We start from the raw sequence: 21,196 nt of genomic DNA, 5'->3' as shown, positions 1-21,196 counted from the left end.
ACATTTGAAAATAGTCATGTTTAATATCGCCGTGAAAATGAAATTTGTTTCACAGCTAAAACATCTGACACTGTCACAATATGAAATGATTACAAAAGTGAACAGAGCCAAACAACAGCACAGAATACAAATATGGAGATGTGTATGTACAAGAGTGAAATCTTAACAGTAACAAAGTACTCTATTCAACGTAATAAGCGCCCAGGGCGCACTCAAAATTAGAAATAGGGGGCTCTTATTAGAACATAATTTTGGTGAGAAATTTTGGTGTGTAAATTTCATGGTTTATGTTGACAGCCTGAAATGATACAAAAGAAGAATCTGTGCGTATCATACACGACAGATATATTTTCCAGAATTTTATTGCCCGTAATTAAGGGTGCATATAACACACGAGTGCATCGTATACACGAAAAAATAAGTCTTGTCGGAAGGGGTGCTAATTGGGATTGCACACTAGCCAATATATTAGCAAATATTGCCGTGGGCGCTTATTACGTCGAATACGGTAACTCACCAGAAAGGAATTCTGACACAGGCTCCATGTTCACATTCACAGCACTTGTGACAAGGTGACGTACAAGCATGGTTAGTTACGTCACTATGAACAGCACTTGTGACATGATGACGTACAAGCATGGTTAGTTACGTCACTATGAACAGTATTTCAGTCAGCACAAATCCTTGAATGATCCTCTGACTTTTACGCCCATTTATTTCAGACTGTCATTGGACCCATTGTTTAATAAATACAGGTGTTTTTATCAACTAATGTTGCCACAGAGGCATTTGCTTCAAATTCTTTCTAAATTTCAGTTCAGGTGTTTCTTCTCAGTGTCTAACAACTATTAATTAACGGAACAGATCAAAATTTCAATTTTAAGATACTTTCAATTCTTTTCAACCATATTCATCTAAGTATTCGCCCTTTGAAGCACCCTTTTCTAATAAGCACCCCCTGAAAACCTATTTGTATAATTTACGCCCCTGAATGAGACTGACAATTTACGTGACAGTCCATATTTTCAGCAGCACAGATAGGCTATATAATTGTCAGGTAACTATTACCGAAAAGATTTAGTTTAAATTTTTTGAACTAACTTTGTTCACTACTGCCTCATCTCTGAAAAATTAAACTCGTTATGTATTTTTTCAATAAGCACCCCCCTTTGTCCATTTTCAAAATACAGTAAGCTAAAGTTTTAAAAAGGGACACTAAACAAATATTTTTTTCAATGTAACTTGTGATAAGATTCATGGCAGGCATTCTTTCATTGCATGGGTTGACCTAACATTGATTCTAACAGACATTATACAAGTATTTACGGCATATCACTGTTCATCAGTGTTATGTGGGAGCATGCTATATTGAAGCAGGCCGAAGATGTTAAACACTGGGGGAACCACAAGCACTGTTGTAGTGGGCCACCCTATGGCGGTTATTTAGTATTAGAACCTAGGACCAGCGGATCCTGCCCCACTCAAGGGGCACAACCACCTTGGAAACTACATGACAGATTAACAATAGTAATATGAAATACCGTATTCGACGTAATAAGCGCCCAGATCTAATAAGCACCCACGGCAATATTTGCTAATCTATTGGCTGGTGAACAATCCCAAATGGCACCTCTTCCGATTGATCAATGTACACAAGACTTATTTATTAGTGTATAATACACACTCGTGTGTTATACGCACCCTTAATTACGGGCAATTCAATTCTGGAAAAATATGTTTGTCGTGTATAATACACAGACTTTTCTTTTGTATCATTCAGGCTGTCAGCATAAACCTCGAAATTTACGATCAACTCTAGGTGTTTTTCACCAAAATTCTAATAAGAGCCCCCTATTTTTAATTTTAAGAGCGTCCTGGGCGCTTATTACGTCGAATACGGTAACTGGATGGTCCTTTACTTCTTTTGAGTGGTATATATTCCATTTGTTTATGAGAAAACAAATCTCATTTTGTAGCTTGTACTTCTCTGCCCTGCATAACTTGTCAGCCTTGAACAACTGGGTATCTCACCCCTGGGATGATAGCCGAGAATAGCTCATATTCAATCTCTATATAAAGGTGATGCAGCACAAACACAGACAGAAGCCAGTCTATTTGAGTGTCACTGTAGGCTGACAAATTCATCTTGAAATATCAAATGGACGTTGATGAGCAGGACTTTAGGGAATGTGTATACATAAACTGTGATCATGATTAATGGTGTGAGGGTGGGAATACTTCAAATAAATAAAAGTTTTTTCAGCCAAATATTTTTCAACAAATACAAGAAGACAAGGTATGATACGGGCCCTTTTGGTGCATATGTCATCACACAGGAAACAATTCGTGAGAATTAGGCTTGTCATGTTTCAAACTTATCAAATATATAAACTTAAAGCTGGACAAATTTTTCATAAAAGCTTCCAAAACTTTTTATGGTATACATGTGGAGGACAGTTCCAAACAATTTTTTATTTTGACTTGTACCATATTTTCCCATGTGTTTTCAGGTGAACGATTGACTTGCCTTTGCATGTGTTTGTGATGAGTAAACCACCGGTGGACGAGGATACGCTCACCTATTTGATAGGGAATTATAGGCACAAGCTTATGATATGGTTGGAATGGAATCTGCTTTTTGCAGAGATTTCTTTTGATTATGGAAATGTTTTTGATCGCTCATATTTAGAGATAACATTTGACCCTGGTTTATATGAAGTACATGGAGATCCAGACAGTAAAAACATACGTTGTATGGTGAACATCCTTCTTGGGGAATTTTTTTTGCCTTTTCCCCTCATTTCAGCCTCACTCATTTTCTTGATCATGTCTTTTTGTTTTTTGGTTTGTTGCTATACGCCAGACTCAGCAATATTCCAGCTATATGACAGTGGTCTGAAAAATAATCAAGTCTGGACCAGACAATCCAGTGATTGATATCATGAGCATCGATGCACGCAATTGGGATCGATGACATGCGGAAGCCACCTATTAATACTGTAAAATTGCTTGTTATTGTCCTTTTGAACAGGGCTGAAAAATTCCATAACAATATTTGAAAGTCTTCAGTGACTTAAAACATTGGACATTTATTTGCCCCCAAAAGGCCCCATATCATCCTTGTTCTTTCAGTGTGCAAAGAAGTATTTTATTTTTTTTCAGAATGTGAAAAAAATACAACACTCTATTGGTAATTGAAAATTACTGATCTTGCACCTTGAATTTAATGTCATCTATAAATTTGTAAAATAAAGTTATATGTTTCAACACCATTTTGAATGTTGTTGTTTTGGTCAACTGATCAAGATTCACTTTTCCGAGAAAGGTCTTTCTGAAGGTACTAAGCTGGGTGTCACGTGCAGCAAAGCAGTTCTTCCTTTGGCAAGGGAGATAACTTCATGGTTTTCTGTTACAAAAAGGAAGATCACTCGTGAAAATGTCAGTGTTGGGGAATTTCCATGGACAACGCTTGGACTATCCACGGATCATTCCGGGAACCTTCTCGGAACTCTTCCTTTGTCAACATTCCATCATGGTTCTGTGGAAGGAAATCACACTGTATCATTTACTTCTATAAACATCAATCATTTGTGACTGTGAAGGCAACAAGAGCCTCCATTTCAAACCAGACTGGACACAATCTCATGAAAATCAGATCCTTGTGCTCGCTACCACTAAACAAAGATCTGAGGACGTCACATGACAGGTCACGTCAGTACAACCTTTCACACACATTGGTCGACCAATGAAATTACTCACAGGAAGTCGACCAAGGCCGTAGTTAACTTTTTTTGACAGGAGGGGGCAAATATTTGTACAAGTATCACTTGTCCCCAACTTGATTCAAATAAAACTGTTTTCTATTGAAAATCTAGGGGAGCAACTGCCCCCCCTGCCCCCCGGCTGGCTACGGCACTGTCGACATTATCAAGAAAGGAGCTTTCTCAAGCTTTACAGCACTAGTTTCAAAATGGCTACTTCCATTTCAGACTACACTATACAAAACATATTTTGGCAAAGTTCACAATTAAAAATTTAATAACTAAATAAAAGAACATTCTGGAATGTCTAATCTATGGCCGAGATTGTAGGGCCGTACCTCTCACGGCCTATGGAAAGTCTCAAAGTTACAAAAGTTTATCCAATTGAAGTGAGCGATAGACGATGACTTTGAGGGAATCAGTTGTACAGCCGATACTGTCATTCCAGTTTAAAAGTTTGCCGTTGCATCATTAGAAAACACACTCAGACTTTCTCTTTTGCAGCTATTTGATTGGTTGGATGAAAGATCGTTATGACATGATCTATGACATGATGTCCTCAGATCTATGTCTAGCAGTAGTGAACTTTTAGATCTGATTTTAATGAGACTGGATTGGACACACAGGCCTCTTGTGCAAATGAAATGCCTATCCAGTCCTCAAAGTTGCGACTAAAATGGTTGCCAATGTGACCTAAATTTCAATTTGTCTACTGTCTAAAATTCAGAGGTAGCCAAATGACCTTGAAAAATATCTTGTGGCGACTAAATTCTATTGTTACACATATGTAGTCACAAAAATAAACGTGTCTGCTACTAATTGTACTCGCAAATTATTCCTCCTAAAGTCAACAATGACCTGAATTACATACCTATTGCTGTTGATAGTTTATTGGATAAGCAAGGATATACCTATATAATCCAGTAACATAAATTGCATCATTGTTCGAGTCACATAAAAAAACTCAAGTACAGTTTTCACTAATATACAATTCAAAGACTAATGCTATGACTTGTACATATAATAGTTATTTGATAAAGCATCATTTCAAATGCTTTTGGCTACCTACACTATTGGCTTGACTTCTTAATTTTACCACTGTCTACCTGGAGAAAGGTACTTAAAAAAAATTTGAACTTTGAGGCCTGACACATCAAACAGAAATAGCATGAAGAATATATCTGTGAGTCTTCCAACTCACATCGAACAAGCATCTTATTAGATAGTTTACTATCCCAAACACAAAGAATGGTTTTTCATTGTCAAATCCCTGATATAACTGTAGTATCTAGGTTTCAAAATTCTGACAACCATCATTGTAGTTTTTTAACATACAATCACTCAATTCTGCAACATGTGAGCGAATTCTGTTTCACGTCACAGTCAGCGAAATACTTTCCATGTTCGAAAGTAAGAGGCTTTATGGTCCTATCCTTGAAGAACGCTCCTGTAGTGCAAGGGATCTAGGGACTCACGGTGACTGACTCACTCACCCAATCTTTACCTTTCAACTTTAGGGCTACAGCAAGGACCTTGTTTCTCTTGACTTTCATACGTCACTTTGAACACTATTTGTACACTGACACATTCACTTGCATGAAGCTTTGTGACTGCCTGATCTTTAATAGAGTCAGCTTTCAATAGACATCTGTGCAGGGGACCTATCCCCACTTGGAATCCCCACAGAGACAATCTTATTGAAACATTTTCTTGCATTATCCAGTGCATTACGTAATGGAAATATCATCAGAATCTGTCTATTCGAGTGATTTCTCTGCCTTAAACCATGTTATGGTTGATGTATAATTTCTTGTTTAAAATGCACGTTCAGAATCGCCACAAAATAGCTTGGTTAGCTAATCAGTGAGTGAGTGAGTGAATATGGTTTTACGCCGCTTTTAGCAATATTCCAGCAATATCACGGCAGGGGACACCAGAAATGGGCTTCACACAATGTACCCATATCGGGAATCGAACCCGGGTCTTCGGCGTGATGAGCGAACGCTTTAAGCACAAGGCTACCCGACCGCCACGGTTAGCTAATCAAATGCCATGGAATCATTTGTATTTATTTATTGTTGTTTTTTTAAAAAAGAAATTCAGTTGTGTTATTTCTGAAGACTGAAATGGAAGCTGCTTATTATTCATGTTTACCAAATGTCAAATCTCCAAATCATAAACTGTTGTGATCTACTTACCAGATCCATCTGGTCGAATATTTTGTTGACTCTTTTCTCTGGTGTGTCTTCATCTTTTGGAAGATCAAGCAGATTACCCACCATGCAATAGATGGCATCGACGATATCCACCATCTCGGCCTTGGTTATGTATCCATCGTTGTCAAGGTCATACAAGTTGAAAGCCCCTGGAAAGCATGTACAGTCATATGGTTAACACTGGCGGGGTGAGTGAGTGAGTTAAGATTCAAAGTCACATCGGCAATATTTCAGCCAAATAGTGATTTAACATACTGATTTTAAAAAACAAAAAACAAAAACCGCAATTTATTGTTCTTACCTTAACACTGGCACTCATAAGGTAAGAAAAATAAATTGCTTTTTTTAAAATCAGTATGCCAAGACGCAGGAAGCAAATTGACAAAAAATCTTGAAATGACAGCTAAAATATATAAAAAGGCTTATCAAACAAAGAAGTTTATTAAACGTTTTGAAAAAGTACATGTTAAGAGAAATTACTGACCCAATGGAAAATACAAATTTCCAAATTATTAAACATGCTTGAAACACAGTTCATTATTTAGTTATGGATGTCAATACCACCCAAGAAAGTCCAAGTTAGAATTGATCTTCAGCAACCCATGCATTTCGTGAGAGGCGACTAACAGGATCGGTGGTCAGGCTCACTGACTTGGTTGATGCATGTCATCGTATCTCAACTGCGTAGATTGATGATTATGATGTACATCACTGGCCTGTCTGGTCTAGACTCGATTATTCACAGACCGCCCTGATCTAGCTGGAATATTGCTGAATTCAGCATTAAACAAACAAATCAAATGCCTCGCCCTACTTGATGCTTTTGCTTCCAAACTCACAGTTTCACTTAAGGATTGACTGTGTATTTTTTTCAGTTCACTGAGGTAAGAATCGAAAAACCGATGTGCAAACTGTATGAATCCGCGTAGGAGCATTCTTTGGTAAATGAATGCAATAACACGTGACCAATTCAGCTAATCAGAATGTAGGAATTACAATGAACACAACAAAAATATTATCAAGTAAACTGTGACCATCCTTGGCTGTATGGCAGGATACAATACATCATGGACCCGTGAAGATCAGGGGTAGAATAGGTCTTCAGCAACCCATCCTTGCCGTAAAAGATGACTATGCTTGTCGTAAAAGGCAACTAACGGGATCGGGTGGTCACACTCGCCGACTTGGTTGATGCATGTCATCGATCCCAATTGCGTGGATCGCTGCTCGTAATATCAATCACTGGATTGTCTGGTTCAGACTCGAATATTTACAGCCCGCAGTCATAAAGCTGGAATATTGCTGAGTGCGGCGTAAAACAACAAACAAACCAACAACCAACATATCATGATTCCTTCTTCATGTTGCAAAATGTATCACAATACCAATTTTGCAGTGAAATTGCTTGGATATATCTAGGCCTAATTTCATTTTGTTTTCACCAATGCAATTAGAATCAATGGTCCTGGGGAAAATAGGGAATCGCAAAAGATTAATTTTATTCCACATTCGTGAAAATTCATTGGACAACATTCTTCTTTGAGCTGATGTGAAGCATTTTATTATATATATCATATATATCATATTAACACCAGCCCTGGAAATACCTTCCTACCTCTCCGACAATCCGAGATGATGTGTTTTCGTCTCAGCCAGTTAACTTTAAGAAAATGAATGCCTGATTGTCATGTGGATTTTTAAAATCATATTTGTTAAATATATGAATAAAAAATTGTTTAAAATTTGGCAACTTTCCAATTTGGCAGGTAACTTTGGAGTTGCCAGTCCGGCTGTCTGGCTAGATTTTTTTGTGACGATTGAACATTGTCACACTCCTCCAATAGTTTGAACTTCTAGTTTTTCACTGGTACTGGGGCACCTCCCACATCAGACAACTTGCTCGGGCTTGAAGACTGATGCCAATTTCTATATCAGTTGATCAATTTTAAACTGAGGATGAAATTTATGAACAATGAATATTTATTCTGACAGGAATAGCCTAGACTCAACAGCCAGATATTGATACATATGTTACAGTGCTTACACTACAGTACATATGTTAAAATACTGTAAATCTGGAAAGTTTTGCGAACAGGAACGTACTGCGAAAACTGCAAGTGACACACACAATAGTTTCATGAAGCTGTTATTGTTGCAGTCACCAATATCCCTGCAAAATACTTATCGTGAATGTATATACTATGCAAAGAAATTAGGGGATATGTCATCAAGACATATCTTCTGATCTATGTTGTACTGGCAAATGGAAATGATATGATCATATCTGCTGGGGAGTACTAGCGGGGATCAGATCAAATGGGTTCCAATGGTTGGTGTGATAAGATGGAGAGGCACCAGGTCGTTAAATAGGTCAGGGATCAAATTTGAAATTTGCATTTTGCAGCCAGTGTCACTTATCGTGTGAAACCACCTCTGTTGGCCAGGCGTGCACCAATTCTTCGTGGCATACTTCTAAAGAGTCGACCATTGTCAGCTTGACTGATGACATGTTGTTACACTCATCAGTGTGAGCAACACCGAGATCATTGAGAGTCGTGTGGGGTGGATTTTGACGTTGGCGTACACGTATGTCAATGACGTCCCAGATGTGGTCCATGGGAGAAAGGTCAGGGCTGAGTGCTGGCCATGACATGGCTGTTTTGCTGTTGGGTGAATTGGGTCACAATCCTGGTGCGATGAGCACATGCATTATCAACGTCCCTAAAATGCACATTAGGACATCTCCGTTGTTTCGGTCACGGAAGTGGAGAGTGAACCTCTGCCTGGGTACGTACTCTCAAACCAGTTGCCTGTTGCAACCAGTCCCTTATCTGAGTGGCAGTTTGCAACCGATTTCATAACACCATCGTTCTGACTCATCTGTCCTGGGCTGGAGTTGTTGCCCTTGGGAGTCCAGAGGAAAATCAATCAACGTTATGTGTTTGTTGGTATCGGGCCCACAATCTGCTGATGATTGAGAAACATGCTTATGGCATGTAAATGTTCAGGATGTTGATTCTGCTTCCTTAATTATTAAATGTGTTTAATAAAGTGTCTTTGAGTGTTTGGTTCCAAGAAAGTGTCTGCTCACAACCAAGCCCAAGTGACAATGGAAAATCTGGCATATGCTGTAGTATACATGTTGCCATGGAAACTCAAAACATATTTGTTGAAAAAAAAATCACAATCAAAAAGCAACAGTTCGCCACTAGAGCTATCTATGTGCTAAGTTTGGTGAAGAAACATTACATGTTTTTTAAAGTCCACTCTGGAAACGAGCACTACTGCCATTTTAAGTCTATAAAGTCAAAGTTGTAACTATGGAAACTCAAAAAATATTTGTTTAAAAAATCCCAAATTATCAAAAGGCACCAGTTCACCACTCGACCTATCTGTGTGCCAACTTTAGTGAGGAAATATTTACCGTTTTCAAGATTGGCTCCATAAAAAAACGACATCTTGAATGGATGGAAGGAGTCCAATCTAATACCTCCTGAAAAACGCACTGCGGGGATAACAATCACTGACTGATATTGAGTTAACTTTTAACTTCACCTCCTACTCATAGAAAATAACATGTGCAAAAGTACAGCTTTGAGCATTGGTAATCTCTTCAACAGGGTGTTGTAAAACTTTCTAGACGCAGTTAAGGCTATTGGTTATTGTTTAAGCAATAATTTCATGATGCAATACTTTCCAGATATACAGTACTCATGTCCTAATGCTACATAACAGTACTCACGGTACAGTACTTACAATCTAACTTTTCATCCAAGTTCCCCCTTGACGTCACTGATAAAGCACAGATGAATTCTTTAAATGTTATATATCCATCCTGAAAAGAAGGGAAAAAAAGCACATTTACTCGTAGTGGGACGATGTGCCGATACATTGGTGGATCGAGATTAGTTTTACTTCTCTATACAAGCATCGATCACATTTGCACACTAAGTAAAAAGTATTTATTCTTACCTTAATGTATTCTTTAATAAACATGTTACATCAACCACTAATTACAAGTAAAAATGAGTAGTGAAAACGTAAATATTTTCATCCACTGAATCATACTCGACACTGCCAAATGTAATCTGTTAGTGTGCCAGGTATTTGGCCATCCTGTCTGTGAAAAAGATGGCTTACACACCACAGACAAGAGCACATGCAAGTATCGTGATAGGTATCAGAGTGCGAGCAAGGTATTGTGATACGTATCGAATTGCACAGTGGGTGTATTGTCCCAGCCCTAACATTGTCTGTAATAATCAAAGGGCTTCATTTATTACTTGCCCGTTAAGAGATCACCCGTTTAATAAACATACAGGTGTATTACACATTGTGTAATACCAAAACGTGTGCTTATGTACTCTCTGAACACGTTAAAAGAACAAATGTTGAAAGCTCTCAACATCCCTTGGCTTATTCAAGGACATTGGGTGTGGAGTTGATAGATCACTGAGAGGAGCTTATGCACACTCGATGACCCCCAGCAACCTTGTTGTTAGGCTGACACAGATGGATCTTGCAACAAAATTCCACAAATTAAGTCATTGGGTATTGTGACCTTATTGTAAACTTTGAGGTGCAAGGCCCATTCCACAAGGCAATAGTATTGTAGTGCAATGACAGTCGTTAGTCTGTTAAAGTATGTGAGTTGCGATAGTCTTAGCCCTACGATAATTTTGTGAATTCTTAAGGTGGACCGTTGTATGGTATTAAATGCATACGTTTCAACTTTTGACGTGTTTGAAGTATTATTCTGTTAAACTCAATTGGACTATGCCGTGGATCATGTAGGTGTCAGCCTGTTCATACTCAACAGTATAATTCTAAAAACGTTATAAATGGCAAGTAATAAATTAAATACTAAACTTGCTCCCGTGTAAAACCAATTTTATGAAACTCGTGAGTGAGTGAGTGAGTTTGGTTTTGCGCCGCTTTTAGCAATATTCCAGCAATATCACGGCGGGGGACACCAGAAATGGGCTTCACACATTGTACCCATGTCGGGAATCGAACCCGGGTCTTCGGCGTGACGAGCGAACGCTTTAACCACTAGGCTACCCGACCGCCCCTATGAAACTCGTGAATAGTTGTGGTATCTGACTCGCTTTCGCTTGTCAGATACCACAACTATTCACTCGTTTCATAAAATTGGTATTACACGGGAGCTCGTTTAGTATTCTATATTTGTCTACATACAGAAACTCATGGGGAGGGGCAGTCAACTAGCCCAGTGGATAAAGCGTTCGCCTGTCACGCCAAAGTCTCGGGTTTGATTCCCAAAATGGGTACAATGTTTGAAGCCCATTTTGGGTGTCTTCTGCCATGATATTGCTTGAATAATTCTAAAACATTCGCACTCACTCATTCGGATGAAGGGGAGGGAAAAATGATTTAAGTATATTTTTGTGTTCAGAATATATACATATTTGGACAAACATACAAAAAAACAACACTTTCTTATTACATGCGAGTGCACATGAAGGGCTTCTGGAAGTGTCAACGGGTTGTAAAACCAGTCTAGGCAGGTCTAGTGACCATACCGCTTCCCTCCCCCTAAATTGTACGGCGAAATCACTATTTTGTAAGGTCCGGCATACTCCGTTTATCAAGCAAGTGATGCTTGCTTGATAAAGGTGTTAGGATCTACACCGAAATGTCGCACTAGTTGTAATAGAACTCGTCTTACTTCATCACACCAACTTCTAAATGCCACTGAAAGAAATGTTACTGGGTGGTCAGTCGAAACTCAGGTTTCGCTAAGGCAGTGGTTATGGGGCAATTTTCTCTGTAACCGACTTACTCTGGTGGTATTGAGCTAAAACTTATCAGCCAGGCTTTAATATTTTGTACCCTGTTTTTCTAGTAATCCGTGGATAACTAACTTTCCCCTGATTTAGGTCAAGTACTTATTTACAATTAGGAGTCGACTTACTCTTTTGATCAAGTACCTTTCTTATTGATAGTGAGTGAGTGAGTGAGTGAGTGAGTGAGTGAGTGAGTGGGGTTTTACGCCGCTTTTAACAATATTCCAGGAATATCACGGCGGGGGACACCAGAAATGGGCTTCACACATTGTACCCATGTCGGGATTCGAACTCGGGTCTTCGGCATGACGAGCGAACGCTTTAACCACTAGGTTACCCGACCGCCCCCTTATTGATTGTTAGTCTACCTTGTATTTAGAGAAGTCAAGTATTTCCTTGGCCAGTCCTAGTGGCTGAGGCTTTAGTCTATAAGACTAGTTGGCGTTATCCATCTTATTGTCCAGGAGACTCGCTTTCAGGAAAAGCCCTCAGTGTGTATTTCTCCCCATCTAACCCTATTGAGGGCACTCACTCATTAGAGTGTTGAGTTACTTAAGTCCCAGTTGTTAATTGGTCGCGGCTAACTTAATTGGCTGTCTATGCATCTTGCCAATTATCTTGTCAATTTGTTTGAAAGGCATTACTTAGAAGTTAACGGATGACAAAGTAGACACAATTTATGGATAACAACTTCTTTAATTGCTGTAAAGGCGATGTTTCGGTCTAGCTTTACAACAGTAGAAGGATCAATACCGAAACGTGGCCTTTAAAGCAATTAAAGAAGTTGTTGTCCATCATTTGAGTCTACTTTGTATGTTGTCAAGTGTTGATTTGGCTACTCTCTATTTTTTATTACAGTTATACAGTAGCTTAGCTAGTCTGGTTGTATATTTGCTCTGGTATGATTAATCAGTGATCATTGTCAGTGTAAATTGTTTTTTTGTTATCCTTTAAATTGTCGTCGATTGATATAAAAACTGTGAAACTTTTACCAGATTTTCCATTATTACTTTATTCATGTTTAATGGCACCCTGGTCTCAGGAGCACAGCCCCGTGACAGAAGTAATCTCTTTACATACCTACCTTGTTTGAGTCAAAGACATTGAAGACAAACTGAGCAAACTTGGTTGGATTTCCATGTGGAAAGAACTGCTTGTAGATACTCTGGAACTCCTGGAAAACAAGAGAATAAAAATAATATCTTAATGCATGAAACTGACACTTTCAAAAAAACACATCAAGGGAGGCAACTCCGGCAGTCCTCTTTAACACATGCCCCATAAAGCTGTTATGGCTAAGGAAGTTACCAAACCTTGTCTGCTGTATTGTTTGTTGATTAACGGTACACAAAGCATGACAGCCTGTGAATAATCAAGTCTCGACCAGACAATCCACTGACTGATGTTACGAGCAACTACTTCAGTGTACAGTGGCCGACTACCCGATCCGTTAAGTCATGTTGTACAAAAAGCAACGGATGGTGGGGACGAGTTCTACCTCAGATGGAGGCAAGGTCTTCTTGTTTACATCTGAACAACTATAGACATGATAAAGAATTGACCACATAACATCTGAAATTTTGTGGAATTCACGGTTATATTCACATTAAAATTTAATAAGGATCTGCACGTATCACATACCATCAAATAACACACTGACGTATTTCTACAACTTCATTATTAACCAGGTAGCCGAATCTCTCAGATTTTGTTCTTGATCATTAATAGTTTATTAATAGCACATTCCTGTCTATGACATTAAGATCCAGGCTAGAACTGGTCTCCATCCTTGTTGTAAGAGGTTTTTAATGGGATCACTCATCAGGTGGACAGACTTGCTTACTTGGTAAATGCATGTAATCGTATCCCAATTGCGTAGATCGATGGTCATGATTGCAATAACTACATTGTCTGGTCCAGACTTCATTATTTACAGACCATAGTTATATAGCTGGAATAGATCTGAGTACGGCGTCAAATAACAAACAAACATTCAGCACAAGAATAAATTTTGAGTCAAGCAAATAGCTCTTTCTTGTAAGCTAAGCTCATCGCGGTCAATACTGAAACTGATGCTCCAAGACATTTATGTGGCAGTAGATTGATGGCAAAACATTGGTAAGAGAGTTGTGTGCAACGCTGATTGAAAAGTATTGGGGTCGATGTAACTGCTGGCCCGTTGGTCCATGGCAAGTTAAAATTACAAAGGGCTTGCTGTAACTTAATGTCCCACTCGTCTTGTCAAAATTTCACCCCTTCTCTGTATATGTTTAATTTGTTTAATTGGATCACCTCGGTAGGATGAGTGAGTGAGTATGGTTTTACGCTGCTTTTAGCAATATTCCAGCAATATCACGGTAGGGGACACTAGAAATGGGCTTCACACATTGTACCCATGTCGGGAATCGAACCCGGGTCTTCGGCGTGATGAGCGAGCGCTTTAACCACTAGGCTACCCGACCGCCCCACGGTAGGATGACATCCGGCTGCCATTTTGTAATGTTGTGTACTGTTATGAACATCTGTATTTGTTCATAGATCACCATGGAATGAGGCAAATGGAAGCCAAGATTTAATCTCAGTATGCAGGAAAAAAAGGTTTCAGGGGTGAGGAGTTCTAAAAATTTCAGAGCCCCGCCCCGCCCCGCCAACCTCAGATTCGGACATACACTCCACACTGTATGTATTAACAATAGGACTTTTTCCCCATCCATGACCTTCATGCACTCATCAGAATAAACTGACAGTCATTCAACAGTGGCATTCACTCCACACTGAATGTATTAACAATAGGACTTTTCCCATCCGTAACCTGCATGAAATTCATCAGAATAAACTGACTGTCATTCAACAGTGGCATTCACTCCACACTGAATGTATTAACAATAGGACTTTTCCCATCCGTAGCCTGCATGAAATTCATCAAAATAAACTGACAGTCATTCAACAGGGACCGTCACTCCACACTGAATGTATTAACAATAGGACTTTTTCCTCATGGATGTTTATTGAAACTGCCTCCAGCAGTCCATGTTTTCCCCGCTGTTGATAAAGACTACTGGAAAATAGACTGAGTCTGTGAAATATTCCAGGAAGCCCTCATGAAAGCGCACTTGCACAAAATGTTTGGATGTTTTTGTTTGCATTTTTTTGTGCGTGTAAGAGGAGACGAGTATTGCAGCCTCATGAAGCTGCCTCAGACATGTTTTTGTAATTATCTCCCTCCAGGTCGCGGCGACCTCATTCTTCTGCACAAATAACAGGGTTTTCATAAACTCTTTTTTTAACTTTAATCATGAAGAGTTTTCACAGAGGTACGTAACCAAATCATGTGTGAATTCATACATATCAATTGAAAAGAAAACCATTTCTTTCAGTGTGTGTGATATAATCCAGTAATATTCAAAAAGTCTGAAATCAGACGTTTGTTTTTTTGTTTGTTGTTTAATGCTGCATTCAGCAATATTCCAGCTTTATGACGGCGGTCTGCAAATAATCTGGACCAGTCTGGACAAGACAATCAAATGACGGACATCTTGAGCATCGATCTAGCGAGCGAGCCTGACCACCCGATCCTGTTAATCACCTCTTATGACAAGCATGGGTTGCTGATCCCATATTCTAACCCGGATCTTCCTGGGTCTTAATCAGATGTAAAGACAGTTTTTCTGGTACCATATAATACTCATTTTTTATCTTAAAGAATTTCGTAATGACATGTTCCAAGGGATGGAACTAAAAATTTAGAATTGCTGCCCATGGAAACTATCAGGTGTGACTGTCAAGGGCATTTTTACAATTGTTCCTTTAGCCCTTACATTTTTGTTGCCTGGTTTACGGATCAGATGGACTTCACAATCTAAAATTCATAAAACATACAAAATCAGAATGACATGGAGTTTTTAGACAGCCAATGATAATCCAAGGGATTTCAATATGACTAAAACAGATTTATTTCGACAATAAATCCACATTGGTGCTCTAGACTTTCCAATCTAAATAAAATCCCATCTTAGTGCTCACTACAGCTACAGTAAAGATCTCAGAACATCACGTGATGAGGTCACACTTGAACAACCTTTTGCCAACTTTGACCGACCAGTGAAATGACTGACAGGGAACTCAACATTATTTTATGGCACTAAGTTTCAAAATGGCGACTTCCGATTCCAGGCTACCCTTTGATTCATAGTTTGACATTTTAGTTCTCGATTAAAAAATTGAAAACTGAACAAAAGAAATTTCCTTATTGCCAGACTGGCTTGTTTTCACTGTACAAGTATCAGTACACATGTAGATATCTTCATTAATTAATCATTCTACCATGAATTTGGAAATTACTCAATTCTGATTGGTCAATCAGAGGCTATTAAATCACAATAAACCCCCTCTGATTGAAACAGCTGGTTTGACAGCCGTATCTCCACGGAAGCTATTATTCATATAATAGTATTATTTTCAGTCATTGTCGGTGGGCATATTTAAATGATTATATCTACAATCACAGGTTACAAAATGCACAGATGCGGTTACTACAATGGTAGAAATCTATAAAGTGAATGTACTAATGTTTTGGAGACAACAGAGAGCTTGGAATTTTGGCGCTTTTCTATACACGACTGTGACGTTATATCTTTTGCGTCACAATGGTGATATGCAGAAATTGAACAAATTGAACATTTGAAACCTTACGCTGCACGTTCAGTTCCAAATTCAATTTAGCACGGTTAAATCTACAGGTAACATAGCTCTACATTGAAAACACAGTACATGTATGTTTATCTCCCAATTGAAATATTTCATGATTCTTAACAAAGCAGCACAGACTATTGTATGGTCCAGTACTTCATAAGACATAGAGAGTTTCAGGTAATATGCCTAAAACACATTTGGTTGGTAGGTAGTCGAAATTATTAATTCAAGGTTTGAAATTCTACCAAAAATGGAAGACACCTGAATGGTTTCACGGTGGTTGATACAAGGGTTTGTTAGATACCACTTTTCATTTCAGGTATAAAATAGACTGGTACACTTGTTTAACTACCTAGTGCACCTCTTCCATGGAACGTTGTGCAGTTGTTCACACTCTCATAAATAATGCAGAACGGATGTTAGTCTGGCAGAATTTATTGTGGACTGGAAGATTACTTTCAAAACGTAATTGTTTTTGACGCTTTTTCTTCAGGATACTTTCAGGATCTTGGAATAAAGAGTTGATTGATTTAGCTGAGCTAAGCTTATAACAGTCTGTGTGACTATAGTGTGAGTGAGTTGGGGTTAATGCCACTTTGAACAGTATTCCAGTTAAATCACAGCATTTCAGCTTAAAGAGGGAGGAAAGCTCAGGCGTCTCAGGTCTCAGACGTTAACCACTTTATTGAAACCAAGAGCACGGGTATGGTACTGACAAACTTAGAAACATAATCGGGGCGAAAGGGGATTCAAACCCATGATCAATGGTTTCTGGCATGCCCAAGGGACACAACTCTGCACAGTGAATTGAACCATCTAAGATGGCTGGGCCACCCATGCCTCTGCCAGTAACTAGAGGCAAGGATTATTCTCATATTTAAAGAATGTTCCCTTTCTAAAGAAATTATGTGTTGTGTTCTATTACAAGTGTATTTGAAGAATATGAGCTCTGCCTATTGCCAGTGAAAGAGACAATTTTTAAGGATTTTGCTATATGTTATGACATTAGGAGGACTAGTGGACTTAACATGTCAGCTCTATTGCTTTATGTTTAGTCTTCAAAGCTCTCAACACAGATACTGTCCCCATAGCTCACAGAAAATAAACAAATATCCCAACACTCAGTGCTACCAGTGTAAGACCTGTCTAAGTTCACTGCCGTTACTTTGAACAGATGTTAAAACAATAGGTAACTATCTCCTTTGAAGTATCAGGGTCATCGTGACATTCCAGCAATAATGCTGAGTCATCAGCACAGCAGCGAGCGAGCGAGTGAGTGAGTTTGGTTTAATGCTGCTTGGAATAGTATGTCAGTTATATCTATGTAGAAGCTTAATGACGGAGGTTATAAAGCCAGAAGTGCAGCACGTCTTTGACATTTACCAATGTGGACCAATCTGTAAGTAATCTTTTTGACAGTCCATATTTTCTTATATATATTACAGATATTTTACAGAAATCAGTAGCACATGAGGGGAATATACCGCCTGATCTCTCAATAAGAAACGTCAATGCCACTGAATAATCAGACTAGATTATCTGACAGAACAGATTCCATAGAGCGTAGAAGGGCTGGTTGGTTGGTTTGTTGTTTTACACCACACTCAGCAATATTCCAGCTATACGACGGCGGTCTGTAAATAATCGAGTCTGGACCAGACAGTCCAGTGATTGACATCATGAGCATCGATCCACGCAATTGGGACCGATGACATGCATTAACCAAGTCAGCGAGCCTGACCACCCGATCCCGTTAGTCGCCTTTTACGACAAGCATAGTCGCCTTTTACGGCAAGCATGGGTTGCTGAAGACCTATTCTACCCCGGATCTTCACGGGTCGCATAGAAGGGAAAATGGCAGTGAAACTAATATGAATAAATCACTGAAAATGAGTGATGACACCAGGTGTTCACAAAATCAAATCTAACTTGTTTGGTTTTATAAGTAAACCCCTTTGTCAATTCTCTAAGCTTCTGGGACCCTACATTAATTGCTTAGCTATGTTGTGCATCACTCCCTCACACATGACTTGCAAACTGAACTCGGAAACCTCAAATGAAACTGTCAGGAATACTCCCTTGGCATTGGTTAATGTCCTTTCATACTAAAGAAGCTGTGTGGCTAAGTCATTAGAAAGAGCCAGCTGCGGCAGTGGTCTGTTCATGACGAACATGAAACTTGTTTGTGCCTTTGTAGTATCTGCAAACACTATGTAGCATTCAGTGTGGGGAACTGGTCATAATCTGAAAAATGTTCAGTAATCAAAGATATTTTCAGGATGTATGAATGTCAGAATAAGGGCAGTTCTGACTGCTTTACTACATTATCAGATAAAACTCAGACTAATAAATTCAGAATAATGACTTAAAGGCCCTTGGGACTGATTTGTCCACCCCACAGAGACCTAAAAGTCATACTTACATGAATATCGCCCATGTTTTGTTCAACAACAAAGATTTATAAGGTACTTTATTTGCCAGTCCACAGGGACTGGCAGTCACATGAATTACCGGTCCAAGCCTTATCTTACCGGCAAAAAACTGGTAATTACCAGTAAACACCAGTAACACCTTGAAGTAGACTGGTTCAGATTTGGCAAAGGCTCGATTCCCCAAGGTGCTGTTGCGTGATTGGCACGGACAACAGATGCTGGCTACATACTTAAGATCGGGATGGAATGTGCTCTTTAATGAACCTGCTGATATATACTGAGGGAAACAAATAAGGGAACACATGAAAATACAAGTGCTCCTTTATTGTTTTCCAGGTTTTGTTCTCAAGCTATGGATGTCACTGTGGGTAAAAATCTGGGAATAAATAAAGGGACACTGCAATGAAATGGTGTTCCCTTATTTGTTTCCCTCAGTATATTTGGGTGCACTGTCCATGCTGTACCTTGAGTCGACACCTGAACTAGATTCTGTGAGTGTCAGGCAGGGAAGGGGTGATGGTGTCACCACAGTACAGTTACAGATGAGCAAAGCTGATGCTAGTGTCAATTACTATCAGTGAGAATCAATATTCACACCAATCAGTGGCACATCAACCTTGCCAAAGCCAATACAATTGCAGCGATTGGTTTCCGTGGTCTTAACGATATATATTGCTAACACTAATCAACTGGTCAATTCGGTTTACTGAACAGCTAGCCTACAGTAGAGGTGTTACGATATGGTGGGGTCGCAATACCATACATATCCTGATACTATGGGTGCGATATGGTTTCGTATTCCAATACTGTACTTTCATTATATAAAGGGGGCACGTGGCCCAGTCGTCTAAGGCGCCATGATTCGCTGTGCAGAGTTGCGTCCCTTGGGCACACCAGAAACCTATGATTGTGGGTTTGAATCCCGGTTCACCCCGATTATGTTTCTAGATTTGTCAGCACCATACCCGTTCTCGTGGGTTTCACTGAAGTGTTAAACGTCTGAGACCTGCATCACTTCGGGCTTTCCTCCCACATTAAGCTGGCACGCCATGATATAACTGGAATACAGTTAAAAGCGGCGTTAAACCCAACTCACTCATTCCATAAAAGTTCATATTCTTTCTTTCAGCAGGTAAATCACAGACCTGAACCATTTTTTTTTTAAATGTTAGAGATGGAATATTGGTTATTGTAGGGCAGAAATATATTTATAGCCAACTGGGAAATACTAGAGAATGTGTGTAAAGCGCGATGTTGAACAGTTTCTGTTATTCACATGTTTTAACTTGTGATGTAATATATCGTATGTATCATGATACAGGGGTTGTAAATTGTGGGCCTCCTATTGGGATGAAATACTGTATCGCCGCATTGTTTCACCTCTAGTCTACAGTTCGTTTTGTACCAGTAGGTCAGGTCAAACAATTAGATTGTAGAAACAAATAACTACATCTAGCATCCCTGCTAAGAAAACAAACTGTCATATTTCAAAATGACGTCACTGAGATAGCTGGAAACTGGTGTTGCCAGCTTCTGTGCTATATGTCATAAGACTACTCACATTCTTTTAACTGAATGCTAGTGCTGCAATATTTTTAAAGAATGACAAAGTTATGCTGCAACAATGTATAAAAATACAAAGAAGTTAATATGAATTTGAGACCGAATACGTCCACAATCTCAAGCTCTACAAATGATGTACAGAAGAGTTGGGAAATCAATAACATGTATTGACGACAGATCAGGTTTTGTGAGAAACAAACTACGAATGTTACAAGCAAATTGCTACATCATACTGACAGTGTGGACGTTGCAAATAATATTAATCACTGGTTTGCCTGGTCCAGACTCAATTATGTACAGGCTGCTGTCACAGCTAGAATATAGCTGAGTCCGACACCAAACAACATGAAACAATTCACCAATGAGATACCACAAAACCAACCAAAACTCACTATAAATCATGGATTAAAATCAGTTTATAGGATTGACACTCGTAACATAGTAACACAGAGTTGAGGATCTAACAAGAATTGCTCTTTTGGCTCACTGTGTTCCGATGATTGTGGTCAAGTATTGATCAGCTACCTTGTACTGATGCCATAATAAATTCCAAGTGTCAGTCTATTTTGGAGGCAATATGCTAAGTGATATTGAATCTCTATTCTTAATCTTCATCCCTGTGGGGTTCCCATGTTACAATACTTTTCCAGAACTCTACTGCTTACTGTAAGCAACAACTAAATTGGATCTGTTGGTCAGACCCTGTGACTTGTTTTGGTGTCATC

General features: G+C 39.0%; 1 protein-coding gene across 1 annotated transcript in view; it reads right to left on the bottom strand.

Annotated features, from left to right (window-relative positions):
* Positions 1–1,684: 1,684 nt before the first annotated feature.
* The window catches only part of LOC124139306 (neuronal calcium sensor 1-like), a 60,057-nt gene continuing 40,545 nt past the window's right edge, over positions 1,685–21,196 (bottom strand). The window contains exons 4-7 of the mRNA XM_046506275.2: positions 12,869–12,958; positions 9,734–9,812; positions 5,960–6,126; positions 1,685–3,538 (exon numbers count right to left, since the gene is read on the bottom strand). Coding sequence (XP_046362231.1) covers positions 3,440–3,538; positions 5,960–6,126; positions 9,734–9,812; positions 12,869–12,958 — 435 coding nt within the window. The 3' untranslated portion in view covers positions 1,685–3,439. The remainder of the gene's footprint in view (positions 3,539–5,959; positions 6,127–9,733; positions 9,813–12,868; positions 12,959–21,196) is intronic.

Source organism: Haliotis rufescens, unplaced genomic scaffold (genome assembly GCF_023055435.1).
Source record: "Haliotis rufescens isolate VD_foot unplaced genomic scaffold, xgHalRufe1.0.p SCAF_8, whole genome shotgun sequence".
NCBI classification, from domain to species: Eukaryota; Metazoa; Mollusca; class Gastropoda; order Lepetellida; family Haliotidae; genus Haliotis; species Haliotis rufescens.
This window is presented reverse-complemented; position numbering and strand designations above follow the sequence as displayed.